General features: G+C 43.5%; 2 protein-coding genes across 2 annotated transcripts in view; both read left to right on the top strand.

The window, feature by feature from the left end:
• Positions 1-8,016, top strand: part of LOC139408271 (hepatocyte growth factor receptor-like) — a 72,353-nt gene extending 64,337 nt beyond the window's left edge. Inside the window, exons 19-21 of the mRNA XM_071151973.1 lie at positions 131-296; positions 3,870-4,006; positions 5,749-8,016. Coding sequence (XP_071008074.1) covers positions 131-296; positions 3,870-4,006; positions 5,749-5,986 — 541 coding nt within the window. The 3' untranslated portion in view covers positions 5,987-8,016. The remainder of the gene's footprint in view (positions 1-130; positions 297-3,869; positions 4,007-5,748) is intronic.
• Positions 8,017-20,580: 12,564 nt separating this feature from the next.
• Positions 20,581-23,758, top strand: part of LOC139408260 (F-actin-capping protein subunit alpha-2-like) — a 55,918-nt gene continuing 52,740 nt past the window's right edge. Inside the window, exon 1 of the mRNA XM_071151946.1 lies at positions 20,581-20,989. Within this exon, the coding sequence (XP_071008047.1) occupies positions 20,951-20,989 (39 nt within the window). The 5' untranslated portion in view covers positions 20,581-20,950. The remainder of the gene's footprint in view (positions 20,990-23,758) is intronic.

The raw sequence follows: 23,758 nt of genomic DNA, 5'->3' as shown, positions 1-23,758 counted from the left end.
CCATCTTTGTAGTGAGAGAGGCATACAGTCATGCACACTTTGAGATTCCGCATTGGAAAAGACGCTGTCAGTTTCCCTAGCGCTGTTTGTATGCTGTTGTTGACCCCATCCCTCTCTCTCTCTCTCCTAGGCTGGATGAGAGCTACACAGTGAAGGTGGCAGACTTTGGCCTGGCCAGGGATGTGTATGATAAGGAGTACTACAGCATCCACAACAAGAGTGGAGTCAAACTACCTGTCAAGTGGATGGCCCTGGAGAGCCTGCAGACACACAAGTTCACCCCAAAGTCAGATGTGGTGAGAGACTACCCAAGCACACACATCAAATCAAAATCAAATCAAATGTTATTGGTCACATAAAAATATTTAGCAGATTGCGGGTGTGGCGAAATACACACAAATCCAAAAGGAAAATAATGGAATTAAGAAATATATAAATATTAAGACGTGCAATGACTAAATTACAGTAGCATATATTGCAGTATATACATATGAAATGAGTTAAGCAGTATGTAAACATTATGAAAGTGACTAGTGTTCCATTATTAAAGTGACCAGTGATTCCATGTCTATGTATAGAGGGCAGCAGCCTCTAAGGTGCAGGGTTGAGTAACCGGGTGGTAGCCGGCTAGTGAAGGCTATTTAACAGTCTGATGGCCTTGAGATAGAAGCTGTTTTTCAGTCTCTCGGTCCCAGCTTTGATGCAGCTGTACTGACCTTGCCTTCTGGATGATAGAGGGATGAACAGGCCATGACTCGGGTGGTTGATGTCCTTGATGATCTTTTTGGCCTTCCTGTGGCATCGGGTGCTGTAGGTGTCCTGGAGGGCAGGTAGTTTTTCCCCTGGTGATGCGTTGGGCAGGTCGCACCACCCTCTGGAGAGCCCTGCAGTTGTGGGCGGTGCAGTATCCGTACCAGGCGGTGATGCAGCCCAACAGGATGCTCTCAATTGTGCATCTGTAAAAAAAAAAATAGTGCATCTGTTTGTGAGGGTCTTAGGGGACAAGCCAAATTTCTTCAGCCTCCTGGGGTTGAAAAGGCACTGTTGCACCTTCTTCACCCCACTGTCTGTGTGGGTGGACCATTTCACATCATCAGTGATGTGTATGCAGAGGAAATTGAAGCTTTCTCCACTGTGGCCCGTCAATGTGGATAGGGGGTTGCTCCCTCTGCTTTTTAATGTCCACGATCAGCGCCTTCGTTTTGTTGACGTTGAGGGAGTGGTTATTTTCCTGGCACCACTCCGCCAGGGCCCTCACCTCCTACCTGTAGGCTGTCTTGTCATTGTTGGTAATCAGGCCTACTGTAGTTGTGTCGTCTGCAAACTTGACAATTGAGTTGGAGGTGTGTGTGGCCACGCAGTCATGGGTGAACAGGGGGCTGAGTACGCAACCTTGTGGGGCCCAGTGTTGAGGATCAGCGGAGTGGAGGTGTTGTTGCCGACCTTCACCACCTGTGGGTAGCCCGTCAAGAAGTCCAAGACCCAGTTCCAAAGGATGAGGTTCAGACCCAGGGCCCTGAGCTTGATGATTAGCTTAGAGGGTACTATGGTGTTGGATGTTGAGCTATAGTCAATGAACAGAATTCTTACATAGGTAGTCCTCTTGTCCAGATGGGATAGGGCAGTGTGCAGTGTGATGACAATTGCATCGTCTGTGGAGCTATTGGGGCGGTAAGCAAATTGAAGTGGGTCTAGGGTGTCAGGTAAGGTAGAGGTGAAATGATCCTTAAATAGCCTCTCAAAGCAATTCATGATGACAGAGGTGAGTGCTACGAGGCGATAGTCATGCACACACACTCAGGCACACACGCATGTACCATGCCAGTCAAAAGTTTGGACACACCTACTCATTCAAGGGTTTTCTTTATTTTTACTATTTTCTGCATTGTAGAATAATAGTGAAGACATCAAAATTATGAAATAACATACAATAAATCATGTAGTCAAATCAACACACTTTTTTCAAACAAATCTAAATATATTTTATATTTGAGATTCTTCAAAGTAGTCACCCTTTGCCTTGATGACAGCTTTGCAGACTTTGGATTTTCTCAACCATCTTAATGAGGTAGTTACCTGGAATGCATTTCCGTACATTTGTGGAATTTCTTTCCTTCCTTCCTTTTAGCGTTTGAGCCAGTCAGTGTTGTGACAAGGTAGGGGTGGTATACAGAATAGCCCTATTTGGTAAAAGGCCATGTCCGTATTATGGCAAGAACAGCTCAAATAAGCAAAGAGAAATGAGAGTCCAACATTAATTTAAGACATGAATGTCAGTCAATCAAGAACATTTCAAGAACTTTTGCAAAAACCATCAAGAACAGTTGCAAAAACCATCAAGCGCAATGATGAAACTGGTGTTCATGAGGACCACCACAGGAAAGGAAGACCCAGAATTACCTCTGCTGCAGAGGATAAATACATGAGAGTTAACTGCACCTCAGATTGCAGCCCAAATAAATGCTTCACAGAGTTCAATTAACAGACACATCTCAACATCAACTGTTCAGAGGAGACTGTATGGATCAGGCCTTCATGGTCGAACTGCTGCAAAGAAACCATTACTAAAGGGCACCAATAAGAAAAGACTTGCTTGGGCCAAGAAACATGAGCAATGTACATTAGACTTGTGGAAATCTGTCTTTTGGTCTGAGTCCAAATTTGAAATGTTTGGTTCCAACCTCTGTGTCTTTGTGAGACGCAGAGTAGGTGAACGGATTATCTCCTATGTGTGGTTCCCACCGTGAAGCATGGAGGAGGAGGTGTGATGGTGTGGGGGTGCTTTGCAGGTGACACTGTCAGGGATTTATTTCGAATTAAAGGCACACTTAACCAGCATGGCTACCACAGCAGTCTGCAGTGATTTGCCATCCCAGCTGGTTTGCCGTTAGTGGGACTATTTGTTTTTCAACAGGACAATGACGCAACACACCTCCAGGCTGTATAAGGGCTATTTGACCAAGAAGGAGAGTGATGGAGTGCTGCATCAGATGACCTGGCCTCCACAATCACCCGACCTCAAACCAATTGAGACAGTTCGGGATGAGTTGGACCGCAGAATGAAGGAAAAGCAGCCAACAAGTGCTCATCATATGTGGGAACTTCTTCAAGACTGTTGGAAAAGCATTCCAGGTGAAGCTGGTTGAGAGAATGCCAAGAGTATGCAAAGCTGTCATCAAGGCAAAGGGTGGCTACTTTTAAGAATCTAAAATCTTAAAGATATTTTGATTTGTTTAACACTTTTTTGGTTAGTACATGATTCCATATGTGTTATTTCATAGTTTTGATGTCTTCACTTGTAGAAAATAGTAAAAAATAAAGAACAAAATGCTTGAAGGAGTAGGTGTGTCCAAACTTTTGACTGGTACTGTATATACACTACTACTCACTCCTTCATTCACTTACAGCCTTACGTAATCATTCTCCCGTCTATTCTAACACACACACGATGATAACCTGTGATTAATAAGTAGCAAGCTTAATTCTTTGGAACTTAATCAGAGCTCCATCCTCTCAACCCCTCGAACTCCACTCTGCCTTAACAAACCACCACTGTACCGTTCCATCTCTGGTTGAGGTATATAGGTTTAGCTTGTCACTCTCTGCTACAGTATCTGTCTGTGATCTCACTAAGGTTAGCTGATTTTAACACTCTTCCCGGCTGGCTGCTCTCATCACTGAAGGCCAGAAGGGAAATGATCTCATTAGGACTGACTTGGCCTGTGTTTGAAATGACACCCTATTCCCTATATGGTGCACTTCTTTTGACCAGGACCCATAGGGAATAGAGTGCCATTTCAGATGCAGCCTGTGATGTACTGTGATGTGATCTGATGTGTAATTGGTCCATCTGGTGTTCAATGTTTCAGTGGTCGTTTGGCGTGTTGCTATGGGAACTGATGACCCGAGGAGCCCCGCCGTATTCGGACGTCAACTCTTTCGACATCACTGTGTTCCTACTGCAAGGGAGACGGCTGCTGCAGCCAGAGTTCTGCCCTGACCCACTGTGAGTGAACACACACACACACACAAACACACATTCATATACAGTACGCACACACATCACGCGTGCACGCGTGTACACACACACACACACACACACACACACACAGGCAGTGCACACACACACGCACTGTGAGTGGAAAGTGTGTGTGTGTCCACTGGTCACACACACACTCATAAACAAACACACATCCATACTTACAACCATCAAGCTCATACCCAACCACTCCCAAATACAATGTGCAGACAGATGCTTTCAGTATTAATAAAAGTGTATTCCTACGCACACATATGCCCACACACACTCCTGTCTTTCACCTTGACCAATGCACATAGGGATGGCTCAGTAGTGCTTGTCCTTGACAGAGACATTGAGATGAACAGAGGCCCATTGTTAACACCACCCTTACGTACTGCATGGTCTGCTTGAAGAAAAAGACTGAGACGGACAGATATGTAGACAGGGAAGGGGACGGACGGACAGAGGGAGGGAGGGATGCAGACAGCCAGATAGACGGAGGGAGGGAGGGAGGGAGGGAGGGAGGGAGGGAGGGAGGGAGGGAGGGAGGGAGGGAGGGAGGGAGGGAGGGAGGGAGGGAGGGAGGGAGGGAGGGAGGGAGGGAGGGAGGGAGGGAGGGAGGGAGCCAGACAGACATGGAGAGAGAGTTAGGGAGAGAGAAAATTGTGTAAACTATAACGCATATATAACTACTGAATCAATCAGGTCACTACAGACATTAGATCCTCCTTAATCTCCCCCAATCTGTAAAAACAACATGTTTCCAAGTACGAACTACAATTATTTCGTGAAAATAAAATACTATCTCCCTATTCATCTCCGCAAGTCAGGGGGAGTTTTCAGGTGAGGTGTAAATCCTAGTATAGATTCAGCCAAGCGGAGAGCAAAACGGAACAATCCATAACCATTCATATGAGTATTTTTTCATGAACATTCACTGACATGCAGTATTTCCAGAATGAATGGGGCCCTGTGGCAAAACTGTCAAAACTACACTGAACAAAAATATAAACGCAACATGTGAAGTGTTGGTCCCATGTTTCATGAGCTGAAATAAAAAATCCCAGAAATGTTCTACATGCACAAAAAACGTATTTCTCTCAAATTGTGTGCACAAATTGGTTTACATCCCTATTAGTATGCATTTCTCCTTTGCCAAGATAATCCATCCACCTGACAGATGTGACTTATCAAGAAGCTGACTAAACAGCATGATCATAACACAGGTGCACCTTGTGCTGGGGGAAATTAAAAGACCACTCTAACATGTGCAGTTTTGTCACACAACACAATGCCACAGATGTCTCAAGTTTTGGCTTGGCTCCCCAGTGGGCGGCGGGCCTGGCTCTCAAGTGGGTGGACTTATGCCCTCCCAGGCCCACCCATGGCTGTGCCCCTGCCCAGTCATGTGAAATCCACAGATTAGGGCCTAATTTGTTTATTTCAATTGACTGATTTCCTTATATCAAATCAAATTTGATTGGTCACATACACATATTTAGCAGATGTAATTGCAGGTGTAACAAAAATGTTATATGAACTGTAACTCAGTAAAATTGTTGAAATTGTGTGCATGTGGCGTTATACTTTTGTTCAGTATAAATGTGGCTACTAAATATCTAAGTGAGCAAAACATATGTACATAATTGTATTTCACCTGCATATCGGCTTGTCCATGCATCAACATTTTATCCTAACCACCTCCCCTCCCTTATCTCCCACCCCAGGTATAACGTGATGGTCGAGTGCTGGCACCCCAAGTCGGAGAGGAGGCCCACCTTCTCAGAGCTGGTATCCCTTATCAACGCCATCTTCTCCAGCTTCAGCGGAGAGCACTACATCCTTCTCAACACCACCTATGTCAACATAGACAAGATGAGCCCCTACCCCCCTCTCATCTCCTCATCCTCCTCTTCCTCCTCCACCCCTCAGGGCCACCCCCTGGAGCGAGACTGCTGCACCTGAGAGAGAGGGAGTGATGGAGAGAAAGAAAGAGAGAGAGAGAGAGGGAGAGATGAAAGTAAAATAGTTAAGGAGAAAAGGAGAGGGCATGGGGAGAGATTGAAGACAAGGGGGTAAAAGGAGGGTAGGAAAATAATGAGTTTGACAGAGTAAGAAAGAGAGAGAAAAGAGTGGGCTTGAGGCGGCGAAGCCGTTGGGTCGCTTGGGAACTGTATGTGACTGACAGACAGACACTGGACAAACTCTGTGTACGCTGGCTGAGAAAAGACAGTTTAAGGACACTGACACGTGCCGTGCCTACTTCACGTGTGTGTAATGTATGTATACTGACCAATGACCAACCAAACAAACATCACTGTACGCCTGAGGCCTGTATGAACTGTTAGGTCGATCTTGGCCTCCCTCTGCTCTTTAACCTAGAACTTGCTCTAGACCCTCCCATGACCTTTTACCCTGGTATGCCCTTGGAGCCTGACTTCAGGAGGTCAGGCTTCTCGTCTCTCTCTACCACATACAATTTGGAGACATGGGAGAACCTTTTCAATGAACAAAGCCTATAGAATTCTATAGAAGCACATTGTGTGTATCAAGTACAAGTGACTCACCCAACATTTCAACAACTCCCGTGCCAAAGAGGGACCGGATGATTTTTGGAGACATTTCCGCTTGTTAATGGGTGGCATGTGTATGGCGAAGGGCCGGGCTCCAGGTTTTTTTTCCCCTCGCCATAAAATTCTTTACACCATCACCCGCACTGCCACTGAATTCCCCTCTCTTCCCACCTCTCCTCACATGCCTCCTCGCATACATCCCTAAGCACTAGGACTGAATGAAGAAAGTCCCAGCTCCAGCCTCCAGGGGATGTTCTCACTAACCGAGGTGGCGGTGCAGATTGGCTGGCAGAAGGAACAATTTGCTGCCCGTGTGCAGTAGGCTACACTGGATACTTCTTTATGTGTGTAATTATCTTTGACGATTCTCTTTTGATGTGCTTCTTTCAAAACATCTCGCTGCTTCATTGCTGTGAGTGACTCACCTTTTAGGAATCTGCAGACGTTTCCCAGTTGAAAGGTGTTTTTTTTGTTGGTTTTTTTGCCTTTCGGTTGGTAACACTTTGACTTAAACCGGCCCGTCATAATGTCTACATAGCATGTGTCATAGCAGTTCATGCAAGCTCAGCCTGAAAACAACTGACATAATCATGTTTTAGACTTCAGAGAGTCAAGTGGGGGGAAACTGGAGACACGTTGGAACATTTGATGGTTGGAACAAGTGTTTTTACTGTCAATCATGACTTCATCGCGGCGTTGTTACACACTGCTATGTCGACATTTTGAATGGCCACTTCAAGTTAAAACGTGACCATTTTGCCTCTCCTGTGTGAAGCGTTTGTCTTTTTGTTACTATGGCTGCTGTTCTGTTTTAAATGATCAGGCCAGCAATGGACAGATATGAATGTTTGCTCAAATAAATGTTTAAAGAACTGTACTATATTTTTTATAATGCCTTTTATTATGAAAATGAGCCTAAATAAATGGTCGGCCCAATAGAATAATGCCCGAACTGAGCAGTGGTGCCACAACAACGACCAATCAACTTCAGTGAATGAACCACTGCCTTCTGTACAAAAATGATAAATGTTAACACCTCTGTGGATGTGTCTTCTATATGTAGGATTTAACTGTGGTAAATGTGTGTGTATGTATACTGTCTGACAGGTGATTGTTGTGGGTACAGCACAGTACAAACAACCGATACTGTACAGTCATTAAACAACTGGAGCTAGCAAGTTCACGTCCTTAACTATTAGACTGTTCTAGATGTTCCTATTGGTAACTAAATGGCTTGTAAATCCATGACTTTTGTCCATTAATATGCCATTGAGCTCACTGTCAGTACAATGTGAGCATATATATGAAGCACTGTTTAGGGATCGTCTATGAAAATAGTGATGGTACATATGTTGTTACTATGTTATGTCATCTGACTGACTCGGTGTAATAAAACTATATTATCAGTGTGGACATGTCAAATACTGTATCTTGTTATCATTGTCTGTACATTCTTTATTTGACCAGGCAAAGATCATTTTTATGATGTCACAGTGCCTTTGGAAAATATTTAGGCCCCTTGTCTTTTTCCACATTTTGTCACATTACAGACTTATTCTAAACTTGATTACATTTTTTTTTTAAATCCTCAGCAGTCTACACACAATATCCCATAAAGACAAAGTAAAAACATTGTTTTTGTATTTTTGCAAATATATTATAAATAAACTGAAATACCTTATTTATATAAGTATTCAGACCCTTGCAATGAGAATCGAATTTGAGATGTTTTTACAACTTGATTGGAGTCCACCTGTGGTAAATTCAATTGATTGGACATGATTTGGAAAGGCACACCTGTCTATATAAGGTTCCACAGTTGAAGGTGACCAAGAACCTGATGGTCACTCTGACAGAGCTCTAGATTTCCTCTGTGGGGATGGGAGAACCTTCCAGAAGGACAACCATCTCTGCAGCACTCCACCAATCAGGCCTTTATGGTAGAGTGGCCAGACGGAAGCCACTCCTCAGTCAAAGGCACATGACAGCCCGCTTGGAGTTTGCCAAAAGGAACCTAAAGACTCTCAGACCAGGAGAAACAAGATCCTCTGGTCTGATGAAGCCAAGATTGAACTCATTGGTCCGAATGCCAAGCCACATGTCTGGAAGAAACCTGGCACCATCCCTACGGTGAAGCATGGTGGTGGCAGCATCATGCTGTGGGGATGCTTTTCAGCGGCAGGGACTGGGAGACTAGTCAGGATCGAAGCAAAGATGAATTCTAGAAGGTGATGATCCTTGATGAAAACCTACTCAGGACCTCAGACTGGGGTGAAGGTTCACCTTCCAACAGGACAACAACCGTAAGCACATAACCAATACAACGCAGGAGTGGCTTTGGGAGAAGTCTCTGAATGTCCTTGAGCGGCCCAGCCAGAGCCTGGACTTGGACCCGATCTAACATCTCTGGAGAGACCTGAAAATAGCTGTGCAGAAACTCTCCCCATCCAACCTGACAGAGCTTGAGAGGATCTGCAGAGAAGAATGGGAGAAACTCCCCAAATACAGGTGTGCCAAGCTTGTAGCGTCACACCCAAGAACAATCAATGCTGTAATCGCTGCCAAAGGTGCTTCAACAAAGTACTTTGTACGTGTGATATTTCAGTTTAAAAAATGTATTTAATCAATTTTAGAATAAGCCTGTAACGTAACAACATTTGGAAAAAGACAAGGGGTCTGAATACTTTCCGAAGGCACTGTATGTTACATATGCTGCTTCAGTCGTTCTACTCATTGCCTCATCTACCTACCGATAGCTTCAGAGTATCCACAGGGTGGATGGGTGGATTACTTCATATCTGTCCACTAAGGAGTCAAGTGGCTTCAGTTTCAAATTAATTAATTTAACATTTATTTAACCAGTGGCTTCAGTTTCAAATTCATTTATTTAACCAGGACATCTCCTGAGGGAGAGAACCGAAATATAGAAAAACCTGGTTCTTGCTGAGAGTTGGGGGGACACACACAATTATAGGTGCTCAGAATACTGGGTTTTATGACCCTGTGTTAACAAAGTGTTTAAAAAAAGTAACATTTGAATGGTAGTGGACATTGAATTTGACTGATTGGAACTCCTGTTTGGATAACATGTAGGAATATACATTTACGACCCGTACCTTTTGTCTCTATCCTGTTAGCTTTGTTCTCACTCCTTCAGCCTTCTCTGCTCTCATTGGCTAGTGGTGACCTCTGACCCCTCACCTTTCTTTACCCTCTCCTCTTTTGTATTGCTGTCTAGACAAGCCTGGAGTTTCCCTCTGTGTAGCCTGGCCGTGACCGAAGCTTTCATTACAGGTCATCCTCTCCGAGTTGCTTGGTGACCCTGGATCTGGGTTGTTTTCACGACGGCACACCGTAGCAACGGAAAACAAAAAATGAATGTTTCTAATTGGTCAAGTTCAGATATAGCCTCCTCGTTTAAAGATGCTTTCTTCCTATTTGTGCTTACTGAACAACACCTTGTTTGAGAACGATCTGTCTTTGCCTATAGCCTAATCATGCCACCCTGGTCTTAGTTAAAAGGCCATCATATGGAGATAGATAGAGGAGAGGACCTCTGAGTGCCAGTGCTCTTCAGTTATGTACTAATCAGTTGCTCTGTAATGGCTGGAGCCTGCACCCTGTTTCTCTCATTCTCTTTCTTACTCTCTCGCTCTCTCTTTTTGTATTTCTTTCTCTTTCTCTTTTCGATGCACATACACAAAGAAAGAACAGGTGTATGTATGTTAGATGGGCACAGTTCAGGTATGTTATGTCATAGGATGATTCAGGACCTTTGGAATGCAATGCTGGACACACTGCACTAGTACCCCCCCCCCTAACCCCATGCCAACTGATAACAAACCTATCCCAACCTCTCCTCAGCACCCATTCTGACCTACTGAGTCAACACACACTCATTAAGCCACTAATGTGCTTTGGCAAAGAGCATTGGCAAGAGAGAGATTTAGGAGATATATTTAAAGGTACACAACAACTCCTTATATTCATTATCAACCAATCACTCATGGTTCTAATACTTTACGCTGTTTTTCTTTTGGATAAATCAGTACAGAACAACTCGCTTGAGATGTGAGTTTTTGGGGTATAGATGCCCCCTATTGGTACTCTGCCACTCTTGCAGCTAAAGAACCATTATTATTTTCTGCTGATTTCCCAACCTAATGTATAAATGAATTAACATACACATGTTTTGTCTAAGACCATTTTCATAAGAGAAGAAAGCATTTGCCGCCTCTTCTATAGCACCGGCAATTTTCCCAATATATTTCACAATTCCTAGGTCCTACATTTGGATGAGACACCTTTATCTATGATTCAAGAACTTGGTTGTCACTCTGTAGATGAACACATCTCAGATGATACCTACAGGCTGTTGGATCTTGGCCTGCATCAAACATTCCTCCCTCCACACACATTCTGCATCAAGGTCATCCAACTCAACCCCAGATATGAGCCGCATAGCATCTGTGTCCCAAATGGCACCCTATTTCCTATATAGTGCACTACACTTGATCAGGCCTCTTGTCAAAAGCAGTGCACTGTACAGGGAATATGGTACCATTTGGCGCAGACTCAGACTGCCCCTGGCATAAAGTAAACAAGACTAATTAGAAGATGGTTTGGGTATAACTATATTCCAGAGTTTAGGTTTGCAGTGGTACGTACACATGTGGATGTATCACTCTTTGCACCCATTTTTTATGGAATATTCCAGGCTTCGATCTGCCAGACATACAGTACCAGTCAAAAGTTTGGACACACCTACTAATTCAAGGATATTTCTTTATTTGTATAATTTTTTACATTGTAGAATAATAGTGAAGACACCAAAACTATGAAATAACACATATGGAATGATGTAGTAACAAAAAAAGTGTTAAACAAATCAAAATATATTTTATATTTGAGATTCTTTAAAGTAGCCACCCTTTGCCTTGATGACAGCTTTGTACACTCTTGGTGTACACTCTCTTCTCTCAACCAGCTTTATGAGGAATGCTTGAGGAACTCAATGTGCGGGGGTACAGGTTAGTTGAGGTAATTTGTACATGTAGGTAGGGATGAAGTAACTATGCATAGATAATAAACAGCGAGTTGCAGCAGTGTATAAAACAAATGGGGGGGGGGGGTGTCAATGTAAATAGTCCGGTGGCCATTTGTTTAATTGTTCAGCAGTCTATTGGCTTGGGGGTAGAAACAATTAAGGAGCCTTTTGGTCCTTGGCGCTCCGGAACCGCTTGCCGTGCGGTAGCAGAGAAAACAGTCTATGACTAGGGTGACTGGAGTCTCTGACAATTTTTTGGGCTTTCCTCTGACAACGGCTATTATTTAGGTCCTGGGTGGCAGGGAGCTTGGCCCCAGTGATGTACTAAGCCGTACACACTACCCTCTGTAGTACCTTATGGTCAGATGCCGAGCAGTTACCATACCAGGTGGTGATGCAACCGGTCAGGATGCTCTCGATGGTGCAGTTGAATAACTTTTTGAGGATCAAATCAAATCAAATATATTTATATAACCCTTTGTACATCAGCTGACATCTCAAAGTGCTGTACACAAACCCAGCCTAAAACCCCAAACAGCAAGCAATGCAGGTGTTGAAGCACGTTGGCTAGGAAAAACTCCCTAGAAAGGCCAAAACCTATGAAGAAACCTAGAGAGGAACCAGGCTATGAGGGGTGGCCAGTCATCTTCTAGCTGTGCCGGGTGGAGATTATAAGAGAACATGGCCTGTTCGGCCCGCCTTTTCCTAGAGTCCACGATCAGCTCCTTTGTCTTGCTCACATTGAGGGAGAGGTTGTTGTCCTGGCACCACACTGCCAGGTCTCTGACCTCCTCCCTATAGACTGTCTTGTCATTGTAGGTGATCAGGCCTACCAATGTTGTGTGTTCAGCAAACATAATGGTGGTGTTGGAGTCGTGTTTGGCAACGCAGTTGTGGGTGAACAGGGAGTACAGGAGGGGACTTAGTACACACCCCTGAGGGGAGAACATCCCTGGTAATCCCTACTGCATCTGATCTGGCGGACTAAACATATGCTTTGTTTGTAAATGATGTTTGGGTGTTGGAGCGTGCCCCTGGCTATCCATAAATAAATTTAAAAAACAAGAAAATGGTGCCGTCTGGATTGCTTAACATAAGGAATTTGAAATGATTTATACTTATGATTTATGATTTATGACTTTTGATACTTAAGTATATTTTAGCAATTACATTTAATTTTGGTACTTAAGTATATTTAAAACCAAATACTTTTAGAATTTGTATTTTATTTTACTGGGTGACTTTCACTTTTACTTGAGTCATTTTCTATTAAGGTATCTTTACTTTTACTCAAGTATGACAATTGGGTACTTTTTCCACCATTGTAATATTGGCACAAGGCACATTCAGACTGGCCACTGCTCTCCTCCCTCAAACAGCTTGTAACACAACAGTTATCTAGTGGGCTGACAGGAACTGAAGTCTAGAGGTGTGGACATAATCTCAGTTACCCTGATGGCACTGCCTCTATGCACACTTTGATGCCGGGCCAAAAATACTTTTCTCACAGTGATACTAAGAAGGGAGGAGTAAAGAGAAAAGAAAAGGACACAATTGTGAAGAATTATATTGTAATGATACTGTATCCAAAAGTTCAACCGCTCCTTGTAATTTTATCCTGATACTTCGCACTTCTTTGATTTCTTCCCTGTTTAAACGCTTATTGAGCATTTCTACTGAGGATTATCTGAGCGAGGTGTTTGTAATGGGTATCTGGAGTGACTAGCGGGTAACTGAGGGTGAGTCACAGAGAGGCCTTTTGAGTTCTGGTCACAGAGGTAATGAGTAGCTCACAGATAGCTCCCATGCATGTCAACACAATGGCACAGGCAGCAGACTACGGCTTGTGTCCTAAATGGCACCCTATTCCCTATATAGTGAACTAGTCTTGACCAGGGCCCAGAGGGCACTCAACATCTGGAGAGATTATAGGGGCCTCAAATGCCCTTTTGATCCCCAAGTATGTGTTCCTCATCTGGGACTTGAACCTCTTGAAGTAACTGACTAATGTTAGGCATTGTTGTTTGGTTTAAAAGAAATGGCGTAACAGTCAACTGAGCATACAAAGTAGACTGGTGTGTGATTAGGGGTATTATTCACACAAAGAGGGATCTCTTAGATTGCCATAAGCGACTGAGAATGGGGGATTTGCTAGGAGGTCTAAAGGTGTGCCCAGCCCATCCACTTTGATAGTTAATGACAGAGTGGATTATTAAAATCACCTCTAGTCGCCCACCAAGAATGGAAGAAATACATAGAAGACGCGGTACTCTAGAAGACAACACGGTACTGTAGAAGACAACACGGTACTGTAGAAGACAACACGGTACTGTAGAAGACAACACGGTACTGTAGAAGACAACAATGGACTATAGAAGACAACACGGGACTGTAGAAGACAACAAGGTACTGTTGAAGACAACACGGTACTGTAGAAGACAACACGGTACTGTAGAAGACAGCACGGTACTGTAGAAGACAACAAGGTACTGTAGAAGACAGCACGGTACTGTAGAAGACAGCAAGGTACTGTAGAAGACAACAAGGTACTGTAGAAGACAACACGGTACTGTAGAAGACAACACGGTACTGTAGAAGACAACAAGGTACTGTAGAAGACAACACGGTACTGTAGAAGACAACAAGGTACTGTAGAAGACAACAAGGTACTGTAGAAGACAACACGGTACTGTAGAAGACAACACGGTACTGTAGAAGACAACACGGTACAGTAGAAGACAACAACGTACTGTAGAAGACAACACGGTACTGTAGAAGACAACACGGTACTGTAGAAGACAACACTGTACTGTAGAAGACAACAACGTACTGTAGAAGACAACGCGGTACTGTAGAAGACACCACGGTACTGTAGAAGACAATGCGGTACTGTAGAAGACAACACGGTACTGAAGAAGACAACAAGGTACTGTAGAAGACAACACGGTACTGTAGAAGACAACACGGTACTGAAGAAGACAACACGGTACTGTAGAAGACAACACGGTACTGAAGAAGACAACATGGTACTGTAGAAGACAACACGGTACTGTAGAAAACAACACGGTACTGTAGAAGACAACATGGTACTGTAGAAGACAACAAGGTACTGTAGAAGACAACACGGTACTGTAGAAGACAACACGGTACTGTAGAAGACAACATGGTACTGAAGAAGACAACATTCACTTCAAAGGCTTCTACCGACACAACATTACATTAGGCAAAACGTGTTAACAAAAACAGCTCAAGTCAGAAATAATGTTCTGAAATAATGTGTGTGTGTGTGTGTGTGTGTGTGTGTGTGTGTGTGTGTGTGTGTGTGTGTGTGTGTGTGTGTGTGTGTGTGTGTGTGTGTGTGTGTGTGTGTCAACAATAATTGACGGCATCCTCGCATTACAAAGCCTTAAGCCAGACGTTTAGGTGCGATCGAGTAGCGTAGCCATTGGGCTAGTGAAGGAATTGACACCAGAGAGACTCCTATAACTTTTCTTGGGTAAAATGTAGACCAAAGTCTGACTTGAGCAAACTGTTGTATTTGCTAGGGAGCTGTCCTTTGAAAATTTTACTTTAAAATCTCATTTGATCACTTGTTCTGTAGCCTAAACAAGTTTAATAAAGGATACAGTTATTTTAAGGCCTAACTCATATGATGGAAACATTACATTACGATTACATCACATTGCCATGATAATGCTACTAGACTGTAGCGTCCTGGTTGTCGTAGTGTAGCAAAGTAATCACTCGTATTTTAGAATTGAACCATTCTCTGGAATTCAGAATTCTGGTTGGTATTGTGAAGCACAGCATCCTCTTTTACGTCATAAGAGATCATCATGTGTTCTAAAATCCATGATCAACAAAAACAAAAACAAATTCTGAGAAACATTTATTTATTTTCACCTTCATTTAACCAGGTAGGCTAGTTGAGAACAAGTTCTCATTTACAACTGCGACCTGGCCAAGATAAAGCAAAGCAGTTTGACACATACAACAACACAGAGTTACACATGGAATAAACAAACATACAGTCAGTAATACAGTAGAAACAGTCTATATACAGTGTGTGCAAATGAAGTAGGGTAAGGGAGGTAAGGCAATAAATAGGCCATGGTGGCGAAGTAATTACAATATACCAATTAAACACTGGAATGGTAGATATGCAGAAGGTGAATATGCAAGTAGAGATACTGGGGTGCAAAGTAGCAAGATAAATAAATAAATACAGTATGGGGATGAGGTAGTTGGGTGGGCTATTTACAGATGGGCTATGTACAGGTGCAGTGATCTGTGAGCTGCTCTGACAGCTGGTGCTTAAAGCTAGTGAGGGAGATATGAGTCTCCAGCTTCAGTGATTTTTGCAGTTCGTTCCAGTCATTGGCAGCAGAGAACTGCTATGGTGACCAGTGAGCTGAGATAAGGCGGGGCTTTACCCAGCAGAGACTTGTAGATGACCTGGAGCCAGTGTTTTGGCGGCGAGTATGAAGCGATGGCCAACCAACAAGAGCATACAGGTCGCAGTGGTTGGTAGTATATGGGGCTTTGGTGACAAAACAGATGATAGACTGCATCCAATTTGTTGAGTAGAGTGTTCGAGGCTATTTTGTAAATGACATCGCCAAAGTCAAGGATCAGTAGGATGGTCAGTTTTACGAGGGTATGTTTGGCAGCATGAGTGAAGGATGCTTTGTTGCGAAATAGGAAGCTGATTCTAGATTTAATTTGTTTTGCTTAATGTGAGTCTGGAAGGACAGTTTACAGTCAAACCAGACACCTAGGTATTTGTAGTTGTTCACATATTCTAAGTCAGAACCGTCCAGAGTAGTGATGCTGGACGTGCAGGTGTGGGCAGCGATTGGTTGAATAGCATGCATTTAGTTTTACTTGCATTTAACAGCAGTTCGAGGCAACAGAAGGATAGTTGTATGGCATTGAATCTTGTCTGGAGGTTAGTTAACACAGTGTCCAAAGAAGGGCCAGAGGTGGATCAGAGAATCACCAGCAGCAACAGCAACATCATTGATGTATGCAGAGAAGAGAGTCGGCCCGAGAATTGAACCCTTTGGCATCCCCATAGAGACTGCCAGAGGTCAGGACAACAGGCCCTCCGATTTGACACACTGAACTCTGTCAGAGAAGTAGTTGGTGAACCAGGCGAGGCAATCATTTGAGAAACCAAGGCTGTGGAGTCTGACGATAAGAATGTGGTGATTGACAGAGTCCAAAGCCTTTGCCAAGTTGATGAACACAGCTGCACAGTAATGTATCTTATCGATGGCGGTCATGATATCATTTAGGACCTTGAGCGTGGCTGAGGTGCACCCATGACCAGCTCTGAAACCAGATTGCATAGTGGAGAAGGTACGGTGGGATTCGAAATGGTCGGTAATCTGTTTGTTAATTTGGCTTTCGAAGACCTTAGAAAGGCAGGGTCGGATAGATATAGGTCTGTTGCAGTTTGGGTCTAGAGTGTCTCCCCCTTTGAAGAGGGGGATCTTTGGGAATCTCAGACGATACGAAAGAGAGGTGAAATAGGCAAATAAATAGGATTGAAACAATTTTGGCAGATCATTTTAGAAAAAGAGGGTCCAGAGTGTCTAGTCCGGCTGATTTGTAGGGGTTGAGATTTTGCAGCTCTTTCAGAACATCAGCTATCTGGATTTGGGTGAAGGAGAAATGGGGTAGGCTTGGGCGAGTTGCTTTGGGGGGTGCAAGGCTGTTGATCGGGGTAAGGGTAGCCAGGTGGAAAGCATGGCCAGCCGTAGAAAAATGCTTATTGAAATTCTCAATTATAGTGGATTTATCAGTGGTGACAGTGTTTCCTAGCCTCAGTGCAGTGGGCAGCTGGGAGGAGGGGCTCTTATTCCCCATGGACTTTACAGTGTCCCAGAACTCTTTTGAGTTTGTGCTACAGGATGAAAATTTCTGCTTGAAAAAGCTAGCCTTAGCTTTCCTAACTGCCTGTGTATATTGGTTCCTAACTTCCCTGAAAAGTTGCATATCACGGGGGGCTATTCGATGCTAATGCAGAACGCCACAGGATGTTTTTGTGCTGGTCGAGGGCAGTCAGGTCTGGAGAGAACCAAGGGCTATATCTGTTCCTTGTTCTAAATTTTTTGTAATGGGCATGCTTATTTAAGATGGTGAGGAAGGCACTTTTAAAGAATAACCAGGCATCCTCTACTGACAGGATGAGGTCAATATCCTTCCAGGATACCCGGGCCAGGTCGATTAGAATGGCCTGCTGCTGAAGTGTTTTAGGGAGCGTTTGACAGTGATTACGGGTGGTCGTTTGACCGCAGACCCATTACGGATGCAGGCAATGATCACTGAGATCTTGTTTGAAAATAGCAGAGGTGTATTTGGAGGGCAGGTTGGTTAGGATGAAAAGAAAAGTGTATGCAGTCCTATTAGCCAACGTGTAATCATTGGATAACAAAATGGATGAGCTCCGATCAAGACTATTCTACCAACGACATGGATAACATACAGCTGGCTGGGTTTTCGGTCCATCTGCAAGATAGAACAGCAGCACTGGGTAAGACAAGGTGTGGTGGTCTGTGTCTATTTGTAAATTACATCTGGTGCCCAGAATCTAACTTTAAGAAAGCCTCGAGGTTTTGCTCACCTGAGGTAAAGTATCTCATGATAAGCTGTAGACCACACTATTTACCAAGATAGTTTTCATCTATATTTTTCATAGCTGTCTATTTACCACCACAAACCGATGCTGGCACTAAGACGGCACTCACCGAGCTGTATAAGGCCATATCAAACAAGAAAATGCTCATCCAGAGGCAGCGCTCCTAGTGGCCGGGGACTTTATTGCAGGGAAACTTAAATCCGTTTTACCTCATTTCTACCAGCATGTTAAATGTGCAACCAGAGGAAATAAACTTCACACACAGAGATGCGTACAAAGCTCTCCCTCTCCCATTTGGCAAATCTGACCATAACTCTATCCTCCTGATTCCAGCTTACAAGCAAAAACTAAAGCAAGAAGTACCAGTGACTCGCTCAAAACGGAAGTGGTCAGATGATGCAGATGCTAAGCTACAGGACATTTTTTCTAGCACAGACTGGAATACGTTCTGGGGTTCTTCACATGGCACTGAGGAGTACACCACATCAGTCACTGACTTCATCAATAAATGCATTGATGACGTCGTCCAGACAGTGACCGTATGTACATACCCCAACCAGAAGCCATGGTTTACAAGCAACATCCGCACTGAGCTAAAGGGTAGAGCTGCCGATTTCAAAGAGCGGGACTCTCTTAAGAAATCCCGCTATGCCCTCCAACGAACCATCAAACAGGCTAAGCGTCAATTCAGGACTAAGATTGAATCGTACTACACCGCCTCCGACACTCGTTGGATGTGGTAGGGCTTGCAAACTATTACGGACCCAGTTGCATAGGGAGGAGTTCAGTCCCAGGGCTGTGAGCTTTGTGGTGAGCTTAGAAAGCACTATGTTATTAAAGTCAGAGCTGGAGTAAATAAGCAGCCTCCTCATGTATGCATTCCTTTTGAATTGCTCCTCCACTTTGTCATTATATTTGTGTATCGCCATCTTGATCGATCTGCACAGGTCGTATTTGTACTGTATAACCATACAATTGTCCCCATCACCTTGCATGTTTATAAGCAGCATCTCTCAGTTTCCCGACTAGGCTGCCATCAATCCACGGTTTTTGATTCAGGTAAGTTTTGAAAGACACCATCGGAATCACATGTTTTTATGAATTCGGTGACTGCGTATTCATTGATGTTATACCCAGAGGTTCCCCAGAACTTATTCCAGTCCATGTGATCAAAACAGTCTTGGAGCATGGATTCTGATTGGTCAGACCTGACCACCGGAACTTCCCTCTTGACTCTTTGGTTTTTTGAGACGTGGAGAAGCAGAATGGAGTCATGGTCAAAATACATGTAGGAGTCAGGCTTAACTCAGGAAAGACCTAGTCAGTTATACTACTGAATTCCTTCAACTGAAATGTGGCTTCCACATTTAACCCAACTTCTCCATATCAGAGAAGTGCAGGGAGCTGCTTTAATTGACGTCCATGTCTTTAGTACCCAGTGCAGAATGACAGATTTTTACCTTGGGGATTTGATCCAGCAACCTTTATGGTTACTGGCCCAATGCTCTAACCACTAGGCTACATGCCACCCCAACTAAGCCTAAAACATATGGTCTTCACGAGAGTTACACTTTGAGACTTATTTGTTAACTAGCCCAACTCATATGTGCTGCACATCGGGATTCTGCAGGTTGTGGTCAGGTTCCTACCAGCTTGGAAAGCATGAGCTAAGGTCATGCTGAGGTCATATTGAGTTCACGCTTGGTCCATAGACAACAAAAAAAGTGTCCCAGCCATAAAGGTATTATATTAACTAGAGATCCCTGGCCTAGTATAATCTGCTGGAAACAACCAACCAGTGAGAAAGATAAGATGACCCTAGGCCTACAAAGCTCAACGTCATATTTGGAGTTAATACAGTAAATCAAATGTAGCATATTTTTCTTCCGCCTCAAATAATCCCTTGATAATTACTTTTTTCTCATTTCAAGCAATCCAATATTTCTGTTTCCATCTTTACCTAGTGTACGTCATTGGCGTAGGCTGATGGAGGCTGATAAAGCCTGGACCACTATTTGGACAACACACTTAAGACATTTTAGCGTGTATTGTCACAGAGTAGGGTAATAGTTTATGTATCTGGGATTTTACTTCTTTCCAATGTGTGCACTCGTTGTATTCACCTTCACTGGTAATCAAGCATGTCTGATGGCGATTCAGGGTTTATACATTTTACCACAGTAATGAATCACAGTAGTTCACCATGCAGGATTACAGTACCATCTAGTGGAAATAAATAGCGCATCCACGGTAGTGAATGACATACTGTATACCACATGCAAATCCCTGTTGCATTGATACATTACTGCAAATGTGGTCAAATGGCGTAAATACATTTCACCCCCAAAAAATCAGAAACAAGATACAACTGGCAATTAATTCTAACTGGGTACTTTTAACACGCACGCTATACTTATAACATATAACACAATTTACAACTATATTATTTCAATGTTATTTCGTATGACCAAACATATGCTTGCAAAACCATGGACTGTATGTTCAACACATGAAGTAGGACTGACGTGCTTATGGATAATAATTAGTCCCTGATTGGTGAAGTGATGATATATTTCATATGTACGTGCACACAAATCAAAATCAACTGTATGATGCTGCCGAAGTTGTGATTCGGCTTCGACAAGCTGCTGGTGCCGGAAGAAAAGATGGCGGATCATGAGGAGCAGTTATCTGATGAGGCTAAGGTAAGATGTCGTTTTTATCCACATTGGAGGATATATGATATCTTTAGGGTTTGTATGTGCATGCTTTGATTTAAGCTACTGTGTATAAGAGCTGGATAAACAAACCGCGATTATTGCTCGGCTAACGTTAGTCTAGCTGTTATTTTTAGCTCGGCAGCCGCTTTGCCCAACTTCCGCTCCTTTGCGAATCTCAAATGCAGACTCCTTGTACGGTCCTAGCTCTAAAATAGGAACCGTGCAGCATATAACACATTAATCAAAGTTAACCTCGCACCCTCCTAATCGAAAACATTGTAACAAACGTTGTGCTTTCATTTGTCTCTATCGCTTTGTGATCATGTCTTGAACTTCTCACGAATGAGCAGCTAACGTTAGCTAAGCTAGCAACCTACACCTCCTGTCAACGCTCTTTGCACAATCATTGCTGATAATGTGCTATTTACTGCCGTTTGTGTGTGACCGATATGATTAGTGTTGAATCTCTGATTTAAATATAGGTCCAACTGTCTAGCATGATGATCGCCAGAAGATAGCGACACTACCATTACGCTTGTTTACACTGAGCTGCACGGGGGTCGGAACGCAATCATGGTAATGGCAGAGATCCCATTAACGCATAAGTTCTGATAGCTAGGCTTGCTTCGCCCCCATGTTGGTGTAAGCAGGCTAGGTAGTGCTACGTATCAACAGTCAATCCACTAGGGGCTGGAAACTACACTAGAGTGAGCTTCAATTGGTCAATCTCGACGAGACGTCGCAGAGTATTTGAATAAAGTTTGGTGTATTCCAACTTTGGTCTCACCCATGCTCGCATTGCCCAATGCCCACTTTGCTCCTTTGATTGAAAACGAATGGGCTTCCTTTGTTTCATCGCCCTCAACATACTATGTTCATCTTCTGCGTTACATTAAGACACCTTGGAGCTGGCACGAGATATAGGTTGGGAAACATACCTCAATACAGGGGTGGGGTATTCCACTGTACTCCAAATGTTACCTTTAACCCCACTGCTCCACTGAGAAGCTTGAAATACTGCTAGCTAGCTGTTTACTCCCCACTTGAGAGATGCTGAATGTACAGAACCCTAACTGCTTTTTTTGTGTATTTTATTAGGATCCCCATTAGCTGTTGCAAACGCAGCAGCTACTCTTCCTGGGGTCCACACAAAACATGACATAATACAGAACATTAAATAGACAAGCTCAAGGACAGAGCTGCATACATTTTTTAAGGCACATGTAGCCTACATATCAATGCATACGAACTATCTAGGTCAAATAGGTCAGTAGCTTAACACAGCCAGATACATAGTTGCGTACATGTCGACTTTTGAAATGCCAGTTTGTGCCGATGTACTCAAGTGAGGGCTGAACTTGACCAAAGTGTACCATGGAAAAGCCTAAGAGAGTGGTGCATTGGTTCCTCCTTCAGAGCCCAGAGATGGCAAGAATATGGCGTAGCCTAATGGCATAGAAGGCTTTCAGGTGTAGCCTACTGAATATACTAGGCCAATGCATGCCTTGTTCATTGAATTGGCTAGAGCAGATTGGCTGTTGACGGTTTGATAGGGGAAGTAAAGTGCAGCCTCACAGAGCCAGTATAGCGATCAATTTACAAACCTCCGAAATACCACAGCCCAGCCCCACTGCTGTCTGTTTGGTGTTGCCCTCCCACACGTACTTGACTACTCCGGTATCACTGTCTGCTCCACCCTGACTTTTAATGGCCGTTTTAAGCCTCAGCCATTTAACATGGCTTACGTTGAAACTATGAACAACTGGTGTTTGGGTGTTAGTCGTGTGGTCTGTGTAATCGGAGACTTTACTGGAGGAATGTTGTCAAGTTCTCAAATTCGCACCATAGTTACTGGCTGGACAAATAGCCACACAGAAAACACTTAATTTTTTATTGGCCTTCCCCATTTTGAAGTCTCATCATGATCTCTCTAGGTTAGGTCGAGTCCTATGTAACGGAGTTGATAACATTGCTGTAAGCTCACTCCACAGCTAGCTTGAAATGATGCCCATGGAGCCATCAAATCGATTGAGTGATACAAAAAGCTACCGATTGGAACATTGTCAAGGAGGGTGGTCACGTGTTGCGAATCACTGGTTTGAGCCCAGTATGGGGCAGTCGGACAGCAAAGGAAGCTAAGCTGTTAACCCCTTTACCGTTCGAGCTGCAACTATAAACCGAAAATTGAAGCATTTTGCGTACGTCAGTAATTTTCTATGATTTTTGCTACACAGCGTTCTTGTTTATTGTTCTAAAACCATTATATGGTCAACAGTGACAGCCTATGCATTATGTTGATTCCTGCTATGAAAGTATCGGTCTGTTCCTGTTTCACTGTCAGCTGCTGTGTGACCGAGACACTCACTCCCATTGTGCACAAGGAGGGAGAGATGCATTCTGAGAATCACAAGCATATGACCCTTGCTCAATTGTAATTGTGGAAGAACATGCAGTTAACTGCTGTTCTAGTTACAGAAAGCTGTGACTCTTCTCTCTGTATGTATTTCTCACTTCTTAAACTCCTTAAGGTTGATATCCACACCAATTAAATTAGCATAATACAAAAATCCGCATAAAAATTTCAACTGTTGTTTTTTTGCATTGGATTCATCGCAGTCCACCAGAGCATTTGAGCGGAGTTGAGCAGTTGGAAAATCCTGCTCATGGAGTGGCGCTTCCTACTGCTCCGCTAAAAATCGCTCTGTGCTCACAGGAAAAAAACTGCTGCTCCAAATCCGCCCCATTCATTAAAAT

The sequence above is a fragment of the Oncorhynchus clarkii genome, chromosome 1 (assembly GCF_045791955.1).
Source record: "Oncorhynchus clarkii lewisi isolate Uvic-CL-2024 chromosome 1, UVic_Ocla_1.0, whole genome shotgun sequence".
Lineage (NCBI taxonomy): Eukaryota > Metazoa > Chordata > Actinopteri > Salmoniformes > Salmonidae > Oncorhynchus > Oncorhynchus clarkii.
This window is presented reverse-complemented; position numbering and strand designations above follow the sequence as displayed.